Source organism: Talpa occidentalis, unplaced genomic scaffold (assembly GCF_014898055.3).
Source record: "Talpa occidentalis isolate TD23 unplaced genomic scaffold, MPIMG_talOcc4v2.1 talOcc4.17, whole genome shotgun sequence".
Taxonomy (NCBI): domain Eukaryota; kingdom Metazoa; phylum Chordata; class Mammalia; order Eulipotyphla; family Talpidae; genus Talpa; species Talpa occidentalis.
In genome coordinates this window covers 47,173,115-47,190,387 of record NW_023601754.1, presented here as the reverse complement: position 1 = coordinate 47,190,387, position 17,273 = coordinate 47,173,115, and the positions used below count along the sequence as shown (strand labels likewise).

The window sequence follows — 17,273 nt, the reverse complement described above, 5'->3', positions numbered from 1 at the left end:
ATGTTAACAAATACCCCTCAATATTTCAGTATTTTAACAAAAGTTGGTTTCTCGCTAATGCAGATTCCACCGAGAGTTGAGCATTTCTTCCAAGTGGTGGGTGACTTAGGAATCCAGGCCCCACCTTTGTGTGTTTTCTTTGCTAACTTCATAAGGGATAGAAAGTAGGACACTTATGGTCAGGCTTGGAAGTCGCAGCCATTCCATTGGCTATAATTCGGTCACATGGTTGTAACCTGCTGCAAAGGAGCCTGGGAAATGTAGTCTTCCCGTGTGCACAGGAAGAGGAGGAGAGGCGTGCGCATCCTCCAGCCCCTTCCAGCCTGAGCTGCAAAATGGGAGTAAAGAAGTGCAAACAGAATTTATAAATGTTTACCAGCAGGATGTTGGGTCAGCTGGACAACTGCCGCTCAGCCCATTCTTCCATGATATAGAAAGTGTTTTCAGGGCCTCCCCGGTGGCGCAGCGGTTGAGCGCTGGGTTGCGAAGCTGCCCGCAGCCTCTGTAGCGCCGGTTCGATCCCCGGACGCCGGGCGAGGGTCCCACATGGCGGGCAGACCTCTCCTGCCACCCACTGCTCCCCTCAGCAGTGTACCTCGGTCCATCAGCCTGTTCTGCTCCTGGCTCTGGCTCTGGTGAATTCTCTCACCCTCCCGCACTTCTGACTGTACCCAGTGCTTGTATAAATAAATAAACAAACAAATAAATCTTTTTTTTAAAAAAGTGTTTTCAGCGTGAATCATCAGCACCTTTCATCCTGCATGCACTGCGCAAACTCAGAAGGGCTGGGGACTTCTCTTCCCTCTCTGCCTCTCTGCCCCTTGCCAGTCCTCTGCCATTTGCCCTCATCTCACTTCTCCCTTCCCCTCCCCAGACTTCCTAAAAGAAGAGGTCATGGACTGTCTACGTTGCCAGAAGATCAGCCCACAATGCATCAAAAAAAAGTACTGCTTCAGTAAGTACCTGGGGCTGGAGAAGACCTGGGACAGGTTGGTGAGAGATGAAAAGTCGTGTCCCATGGGTTGTGGAGTTTGGGGACCCCAGGCAGCCTGGAATCCTGCCCTTCACAGTTACTGTGTGGTTCAGAAGCCGTTTGGACATTCTGAAATGCCCTTGCCCTCTAGCAAGGTCTAGAACCCCACCTGCCATAGAGAGTTTTAGGAGCAGATGGACAGCCAGACGCCAGGAGAGGTCAGGGGTCAAGTAGGTAGTTGAGGGACCCTACCTGTGCCCAGGTCGCCCCGGTGGGGGGGGTGGCCATGGATGGGTGCTGATTTGGGGGGTCTGTGTGGTCTCCCCTGCTGGCCCAGTGGACGGGCAACCCCGCATGGCCCTGCACTACAGGACAGAGAGAAAGATGCGGAACTCGGCCCTGCTCGGCAGCATTGCCGTCGTGTGTCTGGCTGCCTTGTTCTTGGGGGTCATCTTGGTTTCGTGAGTCATCCTTGCCCTCTCCTAAGGTCTCCAGATGTCCCTCTGGGCCCCTCAAAATTGGCAGGTCCCTGGATCGGTCACCATGTCCTTTAGGCTATCCCCATCAATTCATGTCTCTCTCTCTCTTTCCCTCTCCCCCCATCCCCGACCTCGTCGTCTTTCCCAAGTCTTCAGTACTTTCCGCCTTTGTGGGTCTCTTCCTCCGTAGAGCAGCCAAAACAACAAAGAACAGAAAAACCAAACATCACGTTTCATGGCTGTGCTGGTGTCAAGTCCTGCATAACCCAAACTGGACTTTCTCATTATCTGTGCCTCTTTCATTATCTGTACATTTATTTCCTTCTGCTCTTCATAGCATTTTAAATCAGGACCTTTCCCTGGGCCCCTGCACCCCCTCTCTGTTTCTGAGGGTTTCTCCCAACCCCTGTCTACCTGTCACCCCATTCACTCATCCCCTCTCCAGCTCCCCTCCTCTCCTATCATGCTTCATTTCTATCCATCTCTCCTGCCTCCTCCAGTCATCCTAGTGTCCCGTTGCTTCCTATTCAAAGTGGGGGCGACCCCTACCTCCTGCTCAGGTGAGCATTACCTGCCCTCAGTGCCAAGGCTCACTGTGAAGTGTGCTGTGCCCCCCCTTCTCTCTTTCCCTAAAACAGTCTCCCTCCCCCTTTTTCTCCCGGGGGCTTTCTCCTCCCCTGCCCTGTCCTGTCCCAGTATGTCATACATCACCTTCCTTCCAACCGGGACCCTCACTCCTGCCCCACCTCGTGCCTCCCCCATTGAGTGTGGGTGACTCCCAGGGACTCTCTCCCCACCTGTCGGTCCCTCTCTGCTAAGTCAGATCTCTCCTCTGGTCTGCCTTTTCCGGAGCATTCTGCACCTGAGGCGTTTTCATTTCTGTGGCTGAGTCAATCATTTCCTCCCCACCTCCAGTTTCTGGCCTTGCGGTGCCTTCATCACTTCCACTTGTAGGGCCGCCAGTCTTTGATGTAGGGTCCAGCCTGAATCCAGGGTCATCTCATCTCACCTCCACTGGAGACCTCTGCAGAGATTTGACCTTCCGGAATCATGTCCCCTGCACAGGCACTGGGGGTTAGGATGTGGTTACAGCTTTAGGGGAACACAGTTCAACCCAGCCTGCTGCCTGCTGCTTCTCTCTCCTCACTTATCTCGCTGCCTCCGGCTTTTTTTGAGTCTGTCGTCCTGTATCTCTGCCCCACCTGGCTTGCTTCCACCTTTCACCCTCCCCTGCACATTTTACCCTCACTCCCCACCCCACTGGTCTCTACGCGTACGCCAAGATGGATTGGCTGAGGCCCCCGGAAAGCTGCCCAGAGACCCATGACGTCACTGACGTCCATCTAAGCCAGTGATTGGAGGGAAGTTGGCTGGGGGCGGGCCCTGGACGCGGACCTGGCGGGGCTGAGCTTTGTCTTCTAACCTCCGCGCTCTCTCTAACCAGGGCTGTCACATACAGGCAAAACCGGAAACTCTTGCTGCAGTGAGATGGTGGTTTTGGAGTGTGTAAGGGGAAAGGAAAAGAAGTTTGATAAAGTCTATGACAAATTCAGCGACTTCATCCTTTTCTGGGGGGACGCGCCCCTCAACTGCCCGGCTGGGTGCTTCTCAAGGTTTGGGACCAGGTCCCGCTCATCTGTAGAGACAAATCACTCCGATTCAAAGTAGAAGCCACCTTCAAGAGGGATGGGCAACCTGCGGGGGGAGGGGTGCTTGAAGGGCCCACGGTAGGTTCCTGGCCGGGGAAGGGAGCATCCTGTAAAGACACTGCGGGGGGACCCTCGGGACACAGAGGGACCCAGCGGTCATGTGGAGAATGCAGGGGGCCTCCCTACCTGAACGCTTCCATCTTCACCCTCGGAGTTCCTGAATAGGTTTGGGTGGCATTCATGTAAATCTCTCGCTGCCCGAATTCTTGGTACAAGTTGATCCAAACCGCTAATATCCCTTTCCGGATTTCAACGATAAGTGCCTGGGAAGGAGGGGGCGGGGGTGATAAGGCGGAGTTTAACCGGAGATGCGGTGCCCAGCACTCTGCTGGGCCCAGAGCAGACCCTTGGAAGACATTTGTTGCGTGAATGGGCATGGCGGTGGTGGAGGCAAAAACCACGAAGTCGGCCTTGACGCCTGCACGCAAGGGCTTTAAAGGCCAGCGGCAGGGGCTTGCAGGTTTTCCCAGGGTGTGGGATTGAAACCTCCCATTTTTCATGGGCCCCTGTAGGTAAAGTGAACAACTGCAGGTCCCGCTCAAAAAAGGGAGGAAATCCTCCACTCCAGCCTCAGCACCTTCAGAGCGTCGTATTTTTCAATAGAACCCCAAACTTGCGAGTTTTTGGTGAAGTCTCTCCTTAAGTAGTGTGGTATCTAGTTTATTTCCCAAACGGCTAGCAGACCAAGATGCATTCTGCAATCATTGCGGAGTGACTATAGAATTGAGAGTACCAGAGGGAAGAGGGGAGGACAAAGTGGGGAGCACAGCAGCCTAGGGTGGAGGACTAGGGTGTCTTCGTGGTGGGTGCAGTGTGGTAACAATAACTGAACGGGGTGATCCTGTACCTCTAGATCGTACAGTGTTGGAAATCAGTGTTACCTCAATAAAAATAAATTTAGAAGACCGTGGGCTTGGATGGGTTAAATGGACTATGTCGTCACCTTCGGTGAGAGTCAGTGAAGACTGGTTGACATGGGGATCTTCGCGGTGCCGAGGCAGCCAGACACTTCCCAAAGACCAGGTTTCCTTCAGCTGCAAAGATGCTGTGAATTTAGAACGCGTTCTACTGCCTCTACCCTGCTGCCGGACTTCATTTCCCAGCGTTCCGTCGCCCTCAGAGGCGTTAGGCTGAGAAGAGCGTGTGCGCAATGGTTTCTGGGAAGTGTAGTCCAGCCTAGCAACAGCATTTAAAGGTCCGGGACAGCGAGTGCGCAGGCGCATTCCGCGGCCCGCGGGCGGTGCAGGCCTGGCAGCTCAGGTGAGTCCTGGCTGCCTCGGGGAGCCCGAGCCCGAACCCGAGCGGGAGCGGGTGGGTGCGGGCGGTCGGGCAGGCGGGTGCTCGGGCGAGCCCCGTCGGCCTGGACAGGAGGGCAGCGAGCAGGGAGCCGCCCCCGCCCCCTCCTGCCACCCTGCTGGTGGGCGCAAGCCCCAGCTCCGGGAGCGGGGCGCCCTTGTGAGCCGGAGTCCGCGAGCCCCCGGGGGGAGTGTGTGCCTTCCTCGCCTCCCAGGGAAAGGAACGGCTGGGACCCCGCCCGCAGCGCCTCCCTGGTCACAGAGCGTGGGAGCCGCGGACTTGGGGGGGTCACACGCTGGGGAGTCTCACGGGAAAGCTTCAGCTGCCCTGCGCAGTGACGCCCCCGGCCTCTGGCCCCTTACCCTGAGCATCGTCCCTGTCTCTCGGTCTCCCTGTGATCTCCCCCTACCCTCCCAACCATCATTAGTCCCCCCTCTCTCTGGGTCCCTGTCCCCCTCTTTCTAGGCCCCTGTCCCCCTTCTCTCTGCATCTCTGTTCCCCGTTTTCTGGGTCTCTGTGCTCCAGTCTTTTTTTTCCCCCTAAAGTCAAGGTCATTCTCGTCCTTAATGATCACAGTTAGAAAGTTAGCACTGAGGGCCTCCCTGGTGGTGCAGGCGGTTGAGCGCAGCCCTGTGAGGCTGACCTGTGGCCTCTGCAGTGCAGGTTCTATCCCCGCCGCCCAGGGAGATGCCCACATAGTGGGGCAGACCTGTCCTGTCTCACCTGCTGCTCCCCTCAGCAGTGTATTTCAGTCAGTCTGCCTGTTCTGCTCCCCACTCTGTCTCTAGTGAATCTTCTCTCTCTCTCTCTCACTCACACACACCCACACACACACACAGAGCCCCCACACATCTGGCCTGTACCCCAGCTCTTGTATGAATAAATAAATCTTAAAAAAAAAGGAAGTTAGCACTGATAAATATCAGCTCACCTGCAGACCTCCTCCAAACTCTGCTCACTGCCCAACACCGTCCTCACTGGCAAAAGAAAGTGCTGGCGCAGCCCACTCAGCCTGAGCTGATAGGTCTTGTCTGCCTCCTTTAAGCTGGAACAGCCCTCAGTCCCGCTTTTACCTGATCTTGGCAGTTTTGAAGGTTACAGAACATTTCCTTCCAGAACGTCCCTCCGCTGTTTGCTCACAATGAGACTTAGGTTGTAGGCTGTTGGCAGGAGGACCCCAAGAGCCATGCCTCGTCCTTCTCTGTTTGCCTCATCACTGGTCACCTCAGCCTTGACCTCTTGGCTAAGGCAGTGTCTGCCAGGGCCCTCCCCTCTATAAAGTTAGCCTCTTCTTTCTGGGATTAATACGCGACTGGAGGGGAGCTAGTTAAGACTCTGTACGGCTCTGTTCCTCGTTTCCTCACCAAGACAACACCCGCTGGATACAGCTTCCAGAGCTGGTACCCCATGGAATTTGTCCCACTCAGGCCAGGCACAGAGTCTTCTTACTCCTGGAATGTATCAGGGTCTTGCTGCTGCTGTAACGAAGGACCATGATCTCAGTGGTGTAAACCACTGGGCTGAAGTCAAGGTTTCAGCGGAGCCAGCCTCCTTCTGGAGGCACCCAGACATCCCAGCTGCTGTGGCTGCCTGCATGGCTTAGGTAGTGGCCCCATCCTTTGCCTTCAGCACCCGGGGGACAGTGACTTTGCGTTCCGACTCTGCTTTTCCTCCTCCTGTCACATGGCTGCCTCCTCTGGTCAAGCCTCCTTCCACCCCGCTCTGTTAAGGACACCTGGGATTTAGGGCTCTTCCAGGCCAATCCGGGATCATCTTCCCATTGAAAGATGCTTGACTTAGTCCCATCACAGCTTCCTAGGATATCTTTCGGGGTCCTTATTCAGCCCCCACCTGGTCAGTGTCCAGATCTGTCTCCCTCACCAGTCAGGGAAGCTCGGGAAGGCTAAGCCAGGTTGCTCTCACCTTTCTGGCCCCTAACCCTGCCTGGATGGAGCCTCTCACTCCAGCATACTCTGAGTGTGTCTGATGAATGATGAATGAATGAACGACCCCTCCACTTCTCATTGGCAAGTTTATTTCAGCAGGTGGAACATCTTAAGCAGGTGTCCAGGATACTTAAGCAGGAGGAGGGGACAGAACGACAGACAGAAGGAACTCTGGAGAGTGGGTCTCTCCGTCGGGTGGGCTAGCATTCAGCCATGAAAGCAGGGACACTTGCTGTCACGTGGAAGACCCCCTTTGTGTCAGATGTTGTAGGACCCCACTTCTGGGAAATGTCCTGAGGAGGCAGATCCAGAGAAGCAGACGAGTAGACTGGGGGTCGGGCCTGGAGGAATGACTGCTGAGTGGGTGGAGATTGTCCTTTTGCGGTGACGGTGAAATTGTACTGGAACTAGAAAGCGGTGATCGTACTTCATGTTTAACTGCTTCTCCCTAAGCAGTTAAAATGGTCCACTTTATGGTATGTGTCTTTTCCCATAACTAGGTTTAAATGGTTAAGAGGGCAAATATTATAGTATGTGGATTTTTCCACAAAAATACATAGAGCAGGGGCCTCCCTGGTGGCGCAGCGGTTGAGCGCTGGGTTGCGAAGCTGCCCGCAGCGTCTGAAGCACCGGTTCGATCCCCGGCTGCTCCCCGGCCACCGGAGGAGGGTCCCACATGGCGCGCAGACCTCTCCTGCCACCTGCTGCTCCCCTCAGCAGTGTACTTCGACAGTCTGCCTGTTCTGCTCCCTGTTCTGGCTCTGGTTAATTCTCTCGCCCTCCCGCGCTTCTGACTGTACCCAGTGCTTGTATAAATAAATAACTAAATAAATAAAAATCGTAAAAAAAAAATACATAGAGCAAATATGTATTTTTTTTAAATATAAGAAAAAAGAGAGGCTGGGTTGGCTCTCTGACCAGACCTTGAGCTCAGTCCCTCCCTGACACTTGGTGTCCCTGTGACCTTGAGCGAGTGCCTTGACCCCTTGTGCCCTGATTTCCTCCTCCGTGGATAACTGAAGTTCCTGTCCTGAGAACTGTGGGTGCAGGGAGCAGAACCCCATGATTGCTGGTTGGTACAGAATGGGGTTCCGCAGCAGGCAGCCGGTCCTGAGCCCGCAGCCAGGGCCCTCTCTGTCTCTGTCTTTAGGGACAGTGTGTCTGTCTGTCGGCCAGAACTGACCCTCCCTCCTCCATTCTCCTCCAGCTGCACAGACTCAGGCCTGGACATTCCTCCAGACGTGCGAGTTGGGACCTCAGCAATGGCCTCCAGGGCCCTGGAGGCCAAGGACCAGGTGAGCCGGGCTCCCTCTTCCCTGTCCCCGTGTGCAGCCTGAAGAGCTTTTGCACTGCTCCCCGGTACTGGGGCGGCCCTGAGGGGAGGAGCTCAGGGCTGGGGGAGAGGAGCCCAGGGTCAGGGCGTGTTGATGTGAATCCTCTGGGGTGACCTCAGAATCCGTCCCCTGGCGCTGGGGGGCAGCAGAACCCTGGGGCAAGGTGGTGGATGTGTGCCCACATTGAGGAGTGGAGCTGTGACCCTGGCACTTAGATGATGCTTAGTGACCAATCCATGCAGGTTTCATTTTTAAAATAAATAATACGAATCAACCTCTAATGCTCAACAGCCTATTTGTTAAAAAAAAGCACTGCCAGGTACAGGTGTGCAGGCTGCGCACTGCACCAACTGCCCCACCTCAGCTGCACGCCCATGTCGCAGGCCTCCTGCGTGGGTGTGAGATGGCAGCTGCACGCAGAGAGCAGTCAGCGTCTCCTACTGAAGGGATTGCTCTATTTGAAGGGTTTCCAGCCGGTGGCCCTGAGGAGGCATGTGAAGGGGGGCCTTGTTTTACTTTCTGCCAAGGTCCCTCAACCTTTCCGTACTCCATGGTCACTTGGATCCAGTCCTGTCACATCTGATTCAGAATGTTCCAGGTGGTTCCACTACCAGCAGGTGGAGGCTCTTCATTCTCCTGCCCCCAAGTTCTCGAAGGATGTACCCCTCCAGCATTTGAAATTGGCCTTTGCAGGGATCGGTGACTTTCATGGATGTGGCCGTGGACTTCACCCGGGAGGAGTGGGGCCAGCTGGGCCCCGGCCAGAGGAAGCTATATCGGGACGTGATGCTGGAGAACTACCAGAACCTTCTCTCGCTGGGTGAGGCCCCACTCCCGCCTCCCCAGGAAGCAACACACACACACACACACCCCCCACCCCCCACCCCCGTAGGCCCTCGTCTCTACTGTGCCCAACTCCTGCTGACCCCCCGGTGTCACTCACTGGGGTCAAGGTGCCTCTTTCTTTCCTCAGGACCCTCCTGCGTGGCCTCTGTCTGTTTCCCTGTTGGCTTCCCCAAGGGCCCTGAGTCCTCAGCCTGTCCCAGAAGGTCTTCAGCCTGTGCCCCCAACCTCTTCTCGTGCCTCTGTCTCCACACGTGGTAACCTCCCCTGACCCATGGCCTCAGGCTGCTCACAGCATCTGGTGTCTTGGCTCCAGGAGGTCACTGGTCTTCTCAGTCCACGGAACTTCCTTCCCAAAGCACATGGCTTTTTGCTCTAAATGTGCCCCCAGTACTATGCTCACCCACCTACCAGCCTCCTGTCCATCCAGGCCCCTCACAGTCGCTACACCCCACTCTGAACTCCTCCACCTGTTCTTCAGGTCCCCTTCTCTGCTTGGCAACGCCCCTCAGCCCCACATAGCGGAGCCCCTGGGCTCCATCCTCACCTGTGCTAAGTCTCCTGCCTTTTCCAGGGACAGGGCTCCTGGGGCCTACACCGGATGTGATCTCATACCTGGAGAGAGGGGAAGAGCCCAAGATGGAGGAGAGAGGAAGCCAGCGAGCAACCCAAGCAGGTGGGTGCGGCCCGGCAGGGTCTAGTCTTCTTAGCCACCTGCTGTGCCCAGTGCCCGCCAGTCTGGCCATCACTGTGGGCCTCTGGCCCCAAGTCCAGCCCCACCGCCTCTGGGCTGGCAGACCATTGGGCAAGTCACTGAGCTGTGCTGTGCCTCAGTTTCCTCACCTGCAAAATGGGGTGAGTATCCCTAGGGTTGGGAGGACTTAGTGAGCTAAGACACAGCATACCCCTGAGCCTGGTGCAGTCACAGTAGGCCACGAGGGTTATCACTGTGGTTATTTCGTGGGAGCTGCCAGGAAAAGGCCAAGGAGTGGGGAGGCCTGGCCTGACTTGTTGGGGAAATGGAAGAAACCAGATTTTTGCACATGTACGCACACATACACACACACACACACACACACCCCACCATGGCCTGAACTCCAACAGGGCAGGACTAAAGCATCTTTGTCTCCTGCCACTATTCACCCCACCCTGTGACCAGGCCTTATCCCCCATCACCCACCACAGCCATCAGGTCCTGGCCCTGGCTGTCCAGCCCTGTGAACTCTCCCCTTGCACACTCCCTCCAGCCTGGCGGGAATGCCCCCGCTACAACACTGGTCAACTCTGGTTATTTTTGCCGTTTTTAAGATTTTCTTGCGTAAAGGTGTTAGACGACACCATAGTTGATTATTTAGACCGGTACCGGCGTCAAACGTCTTTTCACACACTGGTCAGCCCCTTGATTTCCTTCTGTGGATTGTTGAGTGATATTCTTCACTGTCTACTAGATTTTTCTCTCTCGCTGATTTGTAAACATTTATTATATACTGTGGCTAATAAAGCTGTGTGCGCATAAACTGTTTTGCAACTCGGTTCTTTTCATTTTTAGAATACACTGAGGCTTTCCTTCCATGACACAGTGTGACTGTATCTCCCTCACACCTCTCCAAAGAGCAACAGAAACTTTGAAACTGTTTAAGTGCACAATGCAGGTGCTGCAGTCGGCGCCCTGTGTCCCGGAGTATACGACTTTCATGTTTTCCATCTCTTTCAGACTTGGCGTCAAGCTCTGCGTCTGCTCAGGAGACTTGTCCAAAAAAGAGTATTTCTGAAGAGGCAGCTTCCCAGCTGGGGAAGGTGGAGGGAATTTTGAGGGCTGTACTTGGAGATGCCAAGTGGGGATGTTCCAGGCTGGGCCCCTGTCTGTCAGAGGACCAGGGAAGTCAAGAGAGGCATATGGGATGTTTGTTTGCCCCTCCCAAGGAAAACACCTGTGGGGAGAGAAGCCTTAGCTATAAAGAACTTGGGAGAAGCCTCCGGCGTGTCTCTGCCTTCGTGAGGAAGCAGAGAGTGCTGGGTGGAGAGAGGCCTCTGAAGAGGAAGAGGCCAAGAAAGAGCTTGAAATGCCACTGGACCTTTGTGGAAAAGAAGCCATTTAGCTGCGCAGAATGCAGGAAGGCCTTCGTGTACCACGCAGACTATGTGCTCCACCAGAGAATTCACACCGGGGAGAAACCCTACAAGTGTCAGGATTGTGGGAAAGCCTTCAGTAACAGCTCGTACTTCATTCAGCACCACATCATCCACACCGGGGAGAAGCCATACACGTGCAGCGAGTGTGGCAAGACCTTCACCCAGAGCTCGTCGCTCACCGAGCACCAGAGGATCCACACCGGAGAGAAGCCATACAAGTGCACGGAGTGCGGAAAGGCCTTCACCCAGAGCTCCTCCCTCATCAAACACCAGCGCTGCCACACCGGGGAGAAGCCCTATAAGTGCAGTCAGTGTGGGAAGTTCTACTCGCAGGTCTCCCATCTCACCCGCCACCAGAAGATCCACACAGGGGAGAAGCCCTACAAGTGTGGGGAGTGTGGCAAGGCTTTCTGCCACACCTCCTCACTGGGGCAGCATCAGACCATCCACACCGGGGAGAAGCCCTACAAATGTAATGAATGTGGGAAAACCTTCAGCCACAGCTCCTCCCTCACCCAGCACCAGCGTGTTCACACTGGAGAGAAACCCTACGAGTGCCCTGAGTGCGGCAAAGCCTTCAGCCACAGCTCCTCCCTGACTCAGCACCAGAGGATTCACACTGGTGAGAAGCCCTTCTGCTGCAATGAGTGCGGGAAAGCTTACACACAAATCTCCCACCTCATGCGGCACCAGAGCATTCACATGGGGGAGAAGCCCTATGTCTGCCACGAGTGTGGAAAGGCTTTCAGCCACACTTCATCCTTCACTCAGCATCAGACAATTCACACCGGCGAAAAGCCCTACAAATGTAATGAGTGTGGCAAAACCTTTAGCCAGAACTCCTCTCTGACGCGCCACCAGAGGATTCACACAGGGGAGAAGCCCTATGAGTGTAAAGTCTGTGGGAAGGCCTACACGCAGATTTCCCACCTCATTCAACACCAGAGGGTTCACACCGGAGAGAAGCCATATGAGTGTGGTGAGTGTAGGAAAGCCTTCGGCCGGAGCACCCACCTCGTTGAGCATCAGAAAATCCACACATGCGAGAAACCCTATAAGTGTGGGGAATGCGGGAAAATGTTCAGTCACAAGTCCTCCCTGACGCAGCATCAGAGAATTCACACTGGTGAGAAACCCTATGCCTGTCAGGAGTGTGGGAAAGCCTTCAACCAGAGCATTCACCTTATCCAGCATCAGAGAATTCATTCTGGGGAGAAGCCCTATAGATGCAACTGTGGGAAGACCTATGCCCAGATCTCACACCTTATACAACACCAGAAAGTTCATCTGGGTGACAAACACTATGTGTGTAGAGAATGTGGAGAGGCTTTCAACTGGAGTTCACACCTAACTGAACATCGCAGACTTCACACTGTGCAGAATGCCTGTGTCTGCAATGAAGCTGAGGAGGCCTTTGCTTGGCACCTGTAGCTTGCTGACTGTCAGATGACTCCCGCTGTCTAGCAGGCCTGAGGGTTACATACTGGCTGTTCTGTCAGGTTCTGGTCAGCTGTCACTCATGCTAGTGACTTCCTCCTGGGGTGGGGGGGAACTCTACAACACACTGAAAAGTTGGTTTCTCTGTTTCCTAGAGGAAGGATGGTGCCAGCTGGGACAGCTTCTTTTCAATTTCGGAGCTTCCTCCATGGATTTGTCAACCCTGAAACACCCCCAAATAGTGGGGTGCCTAGGGGCTGGTCTAAATGGGAGGTGTCTTCATCTGTGATTTTTTTTTTTTTTAAGATTGATTTATTTATGGAGACAAGAACTGGAGTACAGGCCAGAGGTGTGGGGGGTGAGAGGATTTACCAGAGATAGAGTGGGGAGCAGAACAGTCCGATCTACTGAAACACACTACTGAGGGGAGCTGCAGGGAGACAGGAGAGGTCTGCTGTGCCATGTGGGTAGCTCCCTGGCCAGGGATCAAACTTGTGCTGCAGTGGCTACAGGTAGCTTCACAGTTTGTGTCTTAACTCCTTGCACCCCCAGGGAGGCCTTTCATCTGTGAACTTTAATAAGAAGTGGTCTCTCTGAGTCGCTTTCATTTATCAACCATTCATTAAATTGGAGCCTGAAAGTTCCCCGGAAAACCATAGCTGTGAAGATTCCAGTAAAAACTTCAGATAGGCATAACTGAACAAAAATAACTGCCTGATTTTAGTTTCTTTTTTTTTTTTTAAAGATTTATTTATTTATGTATACAAGAACTGGGGTACAGGCCAAAGGTGCAGGGGGTGAAAAGATTCACCAGAGACAGAGTGGGGAGCAGAACAGGCAGACTGACAGAAACACACTGCTGAGGGGAGCAGCGGGCGAGACAGGAGAGGTCTGCTGCACTATGTGTGTCAGCTCCCTGGCCAGGGATCGAACTCAGCTTGCAGTGGCTAAGGATAGCTTGATAGTGCTGAATTTAACCCCTGCGCCACGGGATTTTTATATATTGACCTTTGGGGATTAAAAAAAAAAGTGAATGTCTCTACCTACAACTAGGTCACCCTCAGTAGACCTGTTTTTATTTTTTCATGTTTCCATCCAAATATTTGAAATGTTATTTTATTTAATTGTGATCAGTGTAGAAACAATGTTGGCTTCTCTTTCCTTCATCATGCCATGAGCACTGCCCTCGTCCCCACACACACCTCATACTCATCGATGGCTGTGGAATGGCTTATAAATCCACCCTCCATTTAGACTTTGTACCCGACTGCTACAGGGTGTACATGAATTTTCGCAACTATGAATGTTACTATGAGCATTTCTGTGCTTCCTCTCTCCATTTTTTTTTTTTTTTTTTTTGTGGGACCCTCGCCGGTGGCCCGGGAACGAACCAGCGCTGCAGAGGCTGCAGGCAGCCTCGCAGCCCAGCACTCAACCGCTGAGCCACCAGGGGAGGCCCTCCTCTCTCCTTTTGAGGGGATTCTTTCTCTAAGTCACATCCTCAGGGTAAGAATGACAGAATCTACACGCTGACCATCTTCCTGCTTCCTGAAACACGTTGTCTTACTGCCTTCCAAGGGCTGGACCTAATCTGCCTGCCAGACTCGGGGTGAGCCCCCAGACCCACTGCGCCAATCACATCATCTCTTCATGTGTCACATAAAGTGACTGGTTCTTTTTGGATCTTGCTTGGCTCTCTTCTCAACCCTTGGCCCATGTGAACTACTTTCACTCTCTCAACAACCCTGGTGTTCTGGGTGTAGAAATAATGTTGGTTTCACCCCTTCAGTACACCATGAGCACTGTTCCATTTCATAGGTGAGGACACTGAGGCACAGGAAGTGGCCAAAGTCTTAGGGCTATGAGGTGGCTTAGACTGCATTTAAGCCCTAGGAGTCTGGCTCCAGAAGTTTCGCTCTGGACCCTCTGCACGCTTCAGGTGACTATGTTCCATATATGTAACACACATGAAATGTCTCTGTGACCCCTGTGTGGGGCCAGTGCTTTCCCAGAAATTCTGTGTCAGTTAGCAATTTGATTGGCTCTGGCTGTGGCTCGCCAGCATCATCCGTGTAACTATTAATAGGCCTGAAGGTCTTAACCAGGTTATTTCCACTAATCTTCTATGACGGCTTTTTTAAAGATTTATTTTATTTATGCATGTAAGAACTGGGGTACAGGCCAGAGGTGTGGGAGGTGAGTGGACTCACCAGAGACAGAGTGGGGAACAGAACAGGCAGATGGACTGAAATCCACTGCTGAGGGGAGCAGCAGGTGGATCAGGAGAGGTCTGCTGCGCCATCTGGGTCAGCTCCCTGGCCAGGGATCAAACTCAGGCCACAGTGGTTTCCTATAGCTTGATAGTACTGAGACAACCCCTGCGCCACCATTCTGTGGTGGTTTTTGAGGCTGAAGTAATACTCATTTGTTGTGAATAATTGAGACAACAGAACATGAAGAAACCTACAGCTCTATAAATCTCCATCCCAAAGATTCTAAACTTTATTCTATGAATGTGAACCTCCCTTTTTGTTTTTATAAAACTGATGTTCCGTATATAAATATATAAGCTTTGTAGTACAAATCAAGTGCATCCGTCAGATTTTAGAAGTCACTTTTCATTTGACATCATGTGAACATATTCTTATGACAACATAAAAAACGTTTCATACATGGTGTAAAAATAGGTGCTGTGGATGGGAAGTGTCTTCATCTGTGATCTTTATTTTTTTAAGATTTATTTATTTTTGTAGACTCTTAAGAACCAGAGTATAGGCCAGAGGTGTGGGGAGTGAGAGGATTCACCAGAGACAGAGTGGGGAACGAAACAGGCAGATTGACCGAAGTACACTGCTGAGGGGAGCTGCAGGGAGACAGGAGAATCATTTAATAATTGCATACCATTTCATGCTAGGCTAGGGTTTAAATTTTTTTAATTAATCTCTATTAATGGAAATTTAGGTGGTTTTGTTTTCTTTTCCATCATTGGACATTGAATTTCTACATGAATTCCTAGAAATTAACTCATGCGATCATAAATGTCCATGTTTAAAATTTTAATAAACACTCTCCCCCCAAAAGCAGTGAACCTGCATGACTCTGGAGGCATTATGAGTACCTGTTTCTCTGTTCCTCCACTTCCTTCACAGATACTTGGTATTAGTGTTCTTCTCTTTTTTACATTTCTGATCAGACAGGTTAAAATTGTGAAATGAATTAACTTTTTATGAGTTTATTGATGTTTTGTCTTCTGTGGGTTGCGTTTTCATGCATTTTGCCCATTTTTCACTGGGCTGCCTTTTTGTATAAACAAACAGGCAGGTGTTTGTACATATAAACACATTCTCCCAGCTTTTTATTTCCTTCTCAATTTTGTGATATACTCTGCTATACAGAATTTTTTAATTTTTAGATATTCAGGGCCTCCCTGGTGACGCAAGGGGTTAAGCACCGCACTATGAAGCAATCCGTAGCCTTTGCAGCATTTCAATCCCCGGCTGGCCAGGGAGCAACCCGCATGGCGCAGCAGACCTCTCCTGTCTCGCCCACTGCTCCCCTCAGCAGTGTAATTCAGTCTGCCTGTTTTGCTCCCCACTCTGTCTCTGGTGAATCCTTTCACCCCCCCCCACACCTCTGGCCTGTACCCCAGCTCTTGTATGCCTAAATAAATTTTAAAAAAATTTTAGATATTCAGATCTGTTCGTATGTTCTTTTTTTTTTTTTTTTAAGATTTATTTATTTATTTATACATACATACATACAAGCACTGGGTACAGTCAAGCGCGGGAGGGTGAGAGAATTCACCAGAGCCAGAGCGGGGAGCAGAACAGGCAGAGGGACCGAAGTACACTGCTGAGGGGAGCAGCGGGCGGCAGGAGAAGTCTGCGCACCATGTGGGACCCTCCTCCGGTGGCCGGGGAGCAGCCGGGGATGGAACCGGCGCTGCAGAGGCTGCGGGCAGCTTCGCAACCCAGCGCTCAACCGCTGCGCCACCGGGGAGGCCCTGTTCGTATGTTCTTTTATAGCAATCAGATTTACTAACATGCTGGAAAAGGCTTTCCTCAGCCCTGAGATTATTTATTTTCTGAACTTTTTAATTTTTAGCATCTTTTAAAATTTAATTTTTAAAATCTTACCCCATCGGGGCCTCCCCGGTGGCGCAGCGGTTGAGCGCTGGGTTGCAAAGCTGCCCGCAGCCTCTGTAGCGCCGGTTCGATCCCCGGCTGCTCCCCGGCCACCAGAGGAAGGTCCCACATGGCGCGCAGACCTCTCCTGCCGCCCGCTGCTCCCCTCAGCAGTGTACTTCGGTCCTTCTGCCTGCTCTGCTCCCCGCTCTGGCTCTGGTGAATTCTCTCACCCTCCCGCGCTTCTGACTGTACCCAGTGCTTGTATAAACAAAACAAACAAATAAATAAATAAGTAAAACATGCGTCTATATAAAAAAAAAAAAAATAAAATAAAATAAAATAAAATAAAATCTTACCCCATCTGTGCTTTTTTTATGGTTTGTGGTATGAAGTAGGTATTTATTATCAGCCAAGAGTTTTCTGCTTGCTTAAGAAACAGAGAATTTTACAGACTTCAATTATGGAATTGAAGTGTTCCTGCCTCAGGAACAGCTGTATCCAGGTGACCTGTCAGTTCTGCTATCTTTTGGTTAAGCTCATTCCAAGGCAGGTTCTCCCCTTATGGTGGCTCCAGCAACGTGGCCCTCCTTGCTGCTTCTCTACTGCACTAGGTCCATCTCAGTACCTTCACTTCTGCTGTTTCCTCTGCCTGGAACTCTTCTCACAGATATGCTTGTTACACATTTCCTTCTTTTGGGGCTCTATTCATTCATCTCAGAAGGGCTGTTCCTTAGCCCCCCCCCTTCTTTTTTTTAAAGATTGATTTATTTTTATAGAATTGCTGGGGTATAGGCCAGAGGTACGGGAGGGTGAGAGGATTCACCAGAGACAGAGTGGGGAGCAGAAAAGGCAGACAACAGAAATACACTGCTGAGGGGAGCAGCGGATGTGACAGGAGAGGTCTACTGCGCCATGTGAGATTCTCGATGACCGGCCAGGATTGAACCCGCACTGCTGAAGCTGCAGACTGCTTCACAGCACTCAACTGGCTGTGCC

At 52.2% G+C, this 17,273-nt stretch overlaps 1 protein-coding gene and 1 long non-coding RNA gene across 4 annotated transcripts; one reads left to right on the top strand and one right to left on the bottom strand.

Moving 5' to 3' along the window:
* Positions 1 to 533: 533 nt before the first annotated feature.
* Positions 534 to 5,508, bottom strand: LOC119249691 (uncharacterized). Of its 2 annotated transcripts, none has more exons than XR_005126194.2 (4): positions 5,389 to 5,508; positions 3,288 to 3,424; positions 2,250 to 2,509; positions 534 to 1,630 (listed from the first exon to the last, which is right to left on the bottom strand). It is a non-coding gene; the product is annotated as an uncharacterized LOC119249691 (long non-coding RNA). The 2 variants fall into 2 exon arrangements; XR_008552575.1 differs by lacking the exon at positions 5,389 to 5,508 and adding an exon at positions 4,105 to 4,144.
* On the top strand, positions 881 to 15,762 carry LOC119249615 (zinc finger protein 883-like). Of its 2 annotated transcripts, none has more exons than XM_037517043.2 (5): positions 881 to 955; positions 7,611 to 7,698; positions 8,431 to 8,557; positions 9,155 to 9,256; positions 10,295 to 15,762. In XM_037517043.2, exons 1-5 carry the CDS (start codon positions 930 to 932, stop codon positions 12,142 to 12,144), a joined length of 2,193 nt encoding a protein of 730 aa, XP_037372940.1. In that variant the 5' UTR covers positions 881 to 929; the 3' UTR covers positions 12,145 to 15,762. The 2 variants fall into 2 exon arrangements, with proteins under 2 accessions (XP_037372940.1, XP_037372941.1); XM_037517044.2 differs by lacking the exon at positions 881 to 955 and adding an exon at positions 4,392 to 4,421.
* The last annotated feature ends 1,511 nt before the right edge of the window (positions 15,763 to 17,273 follow it).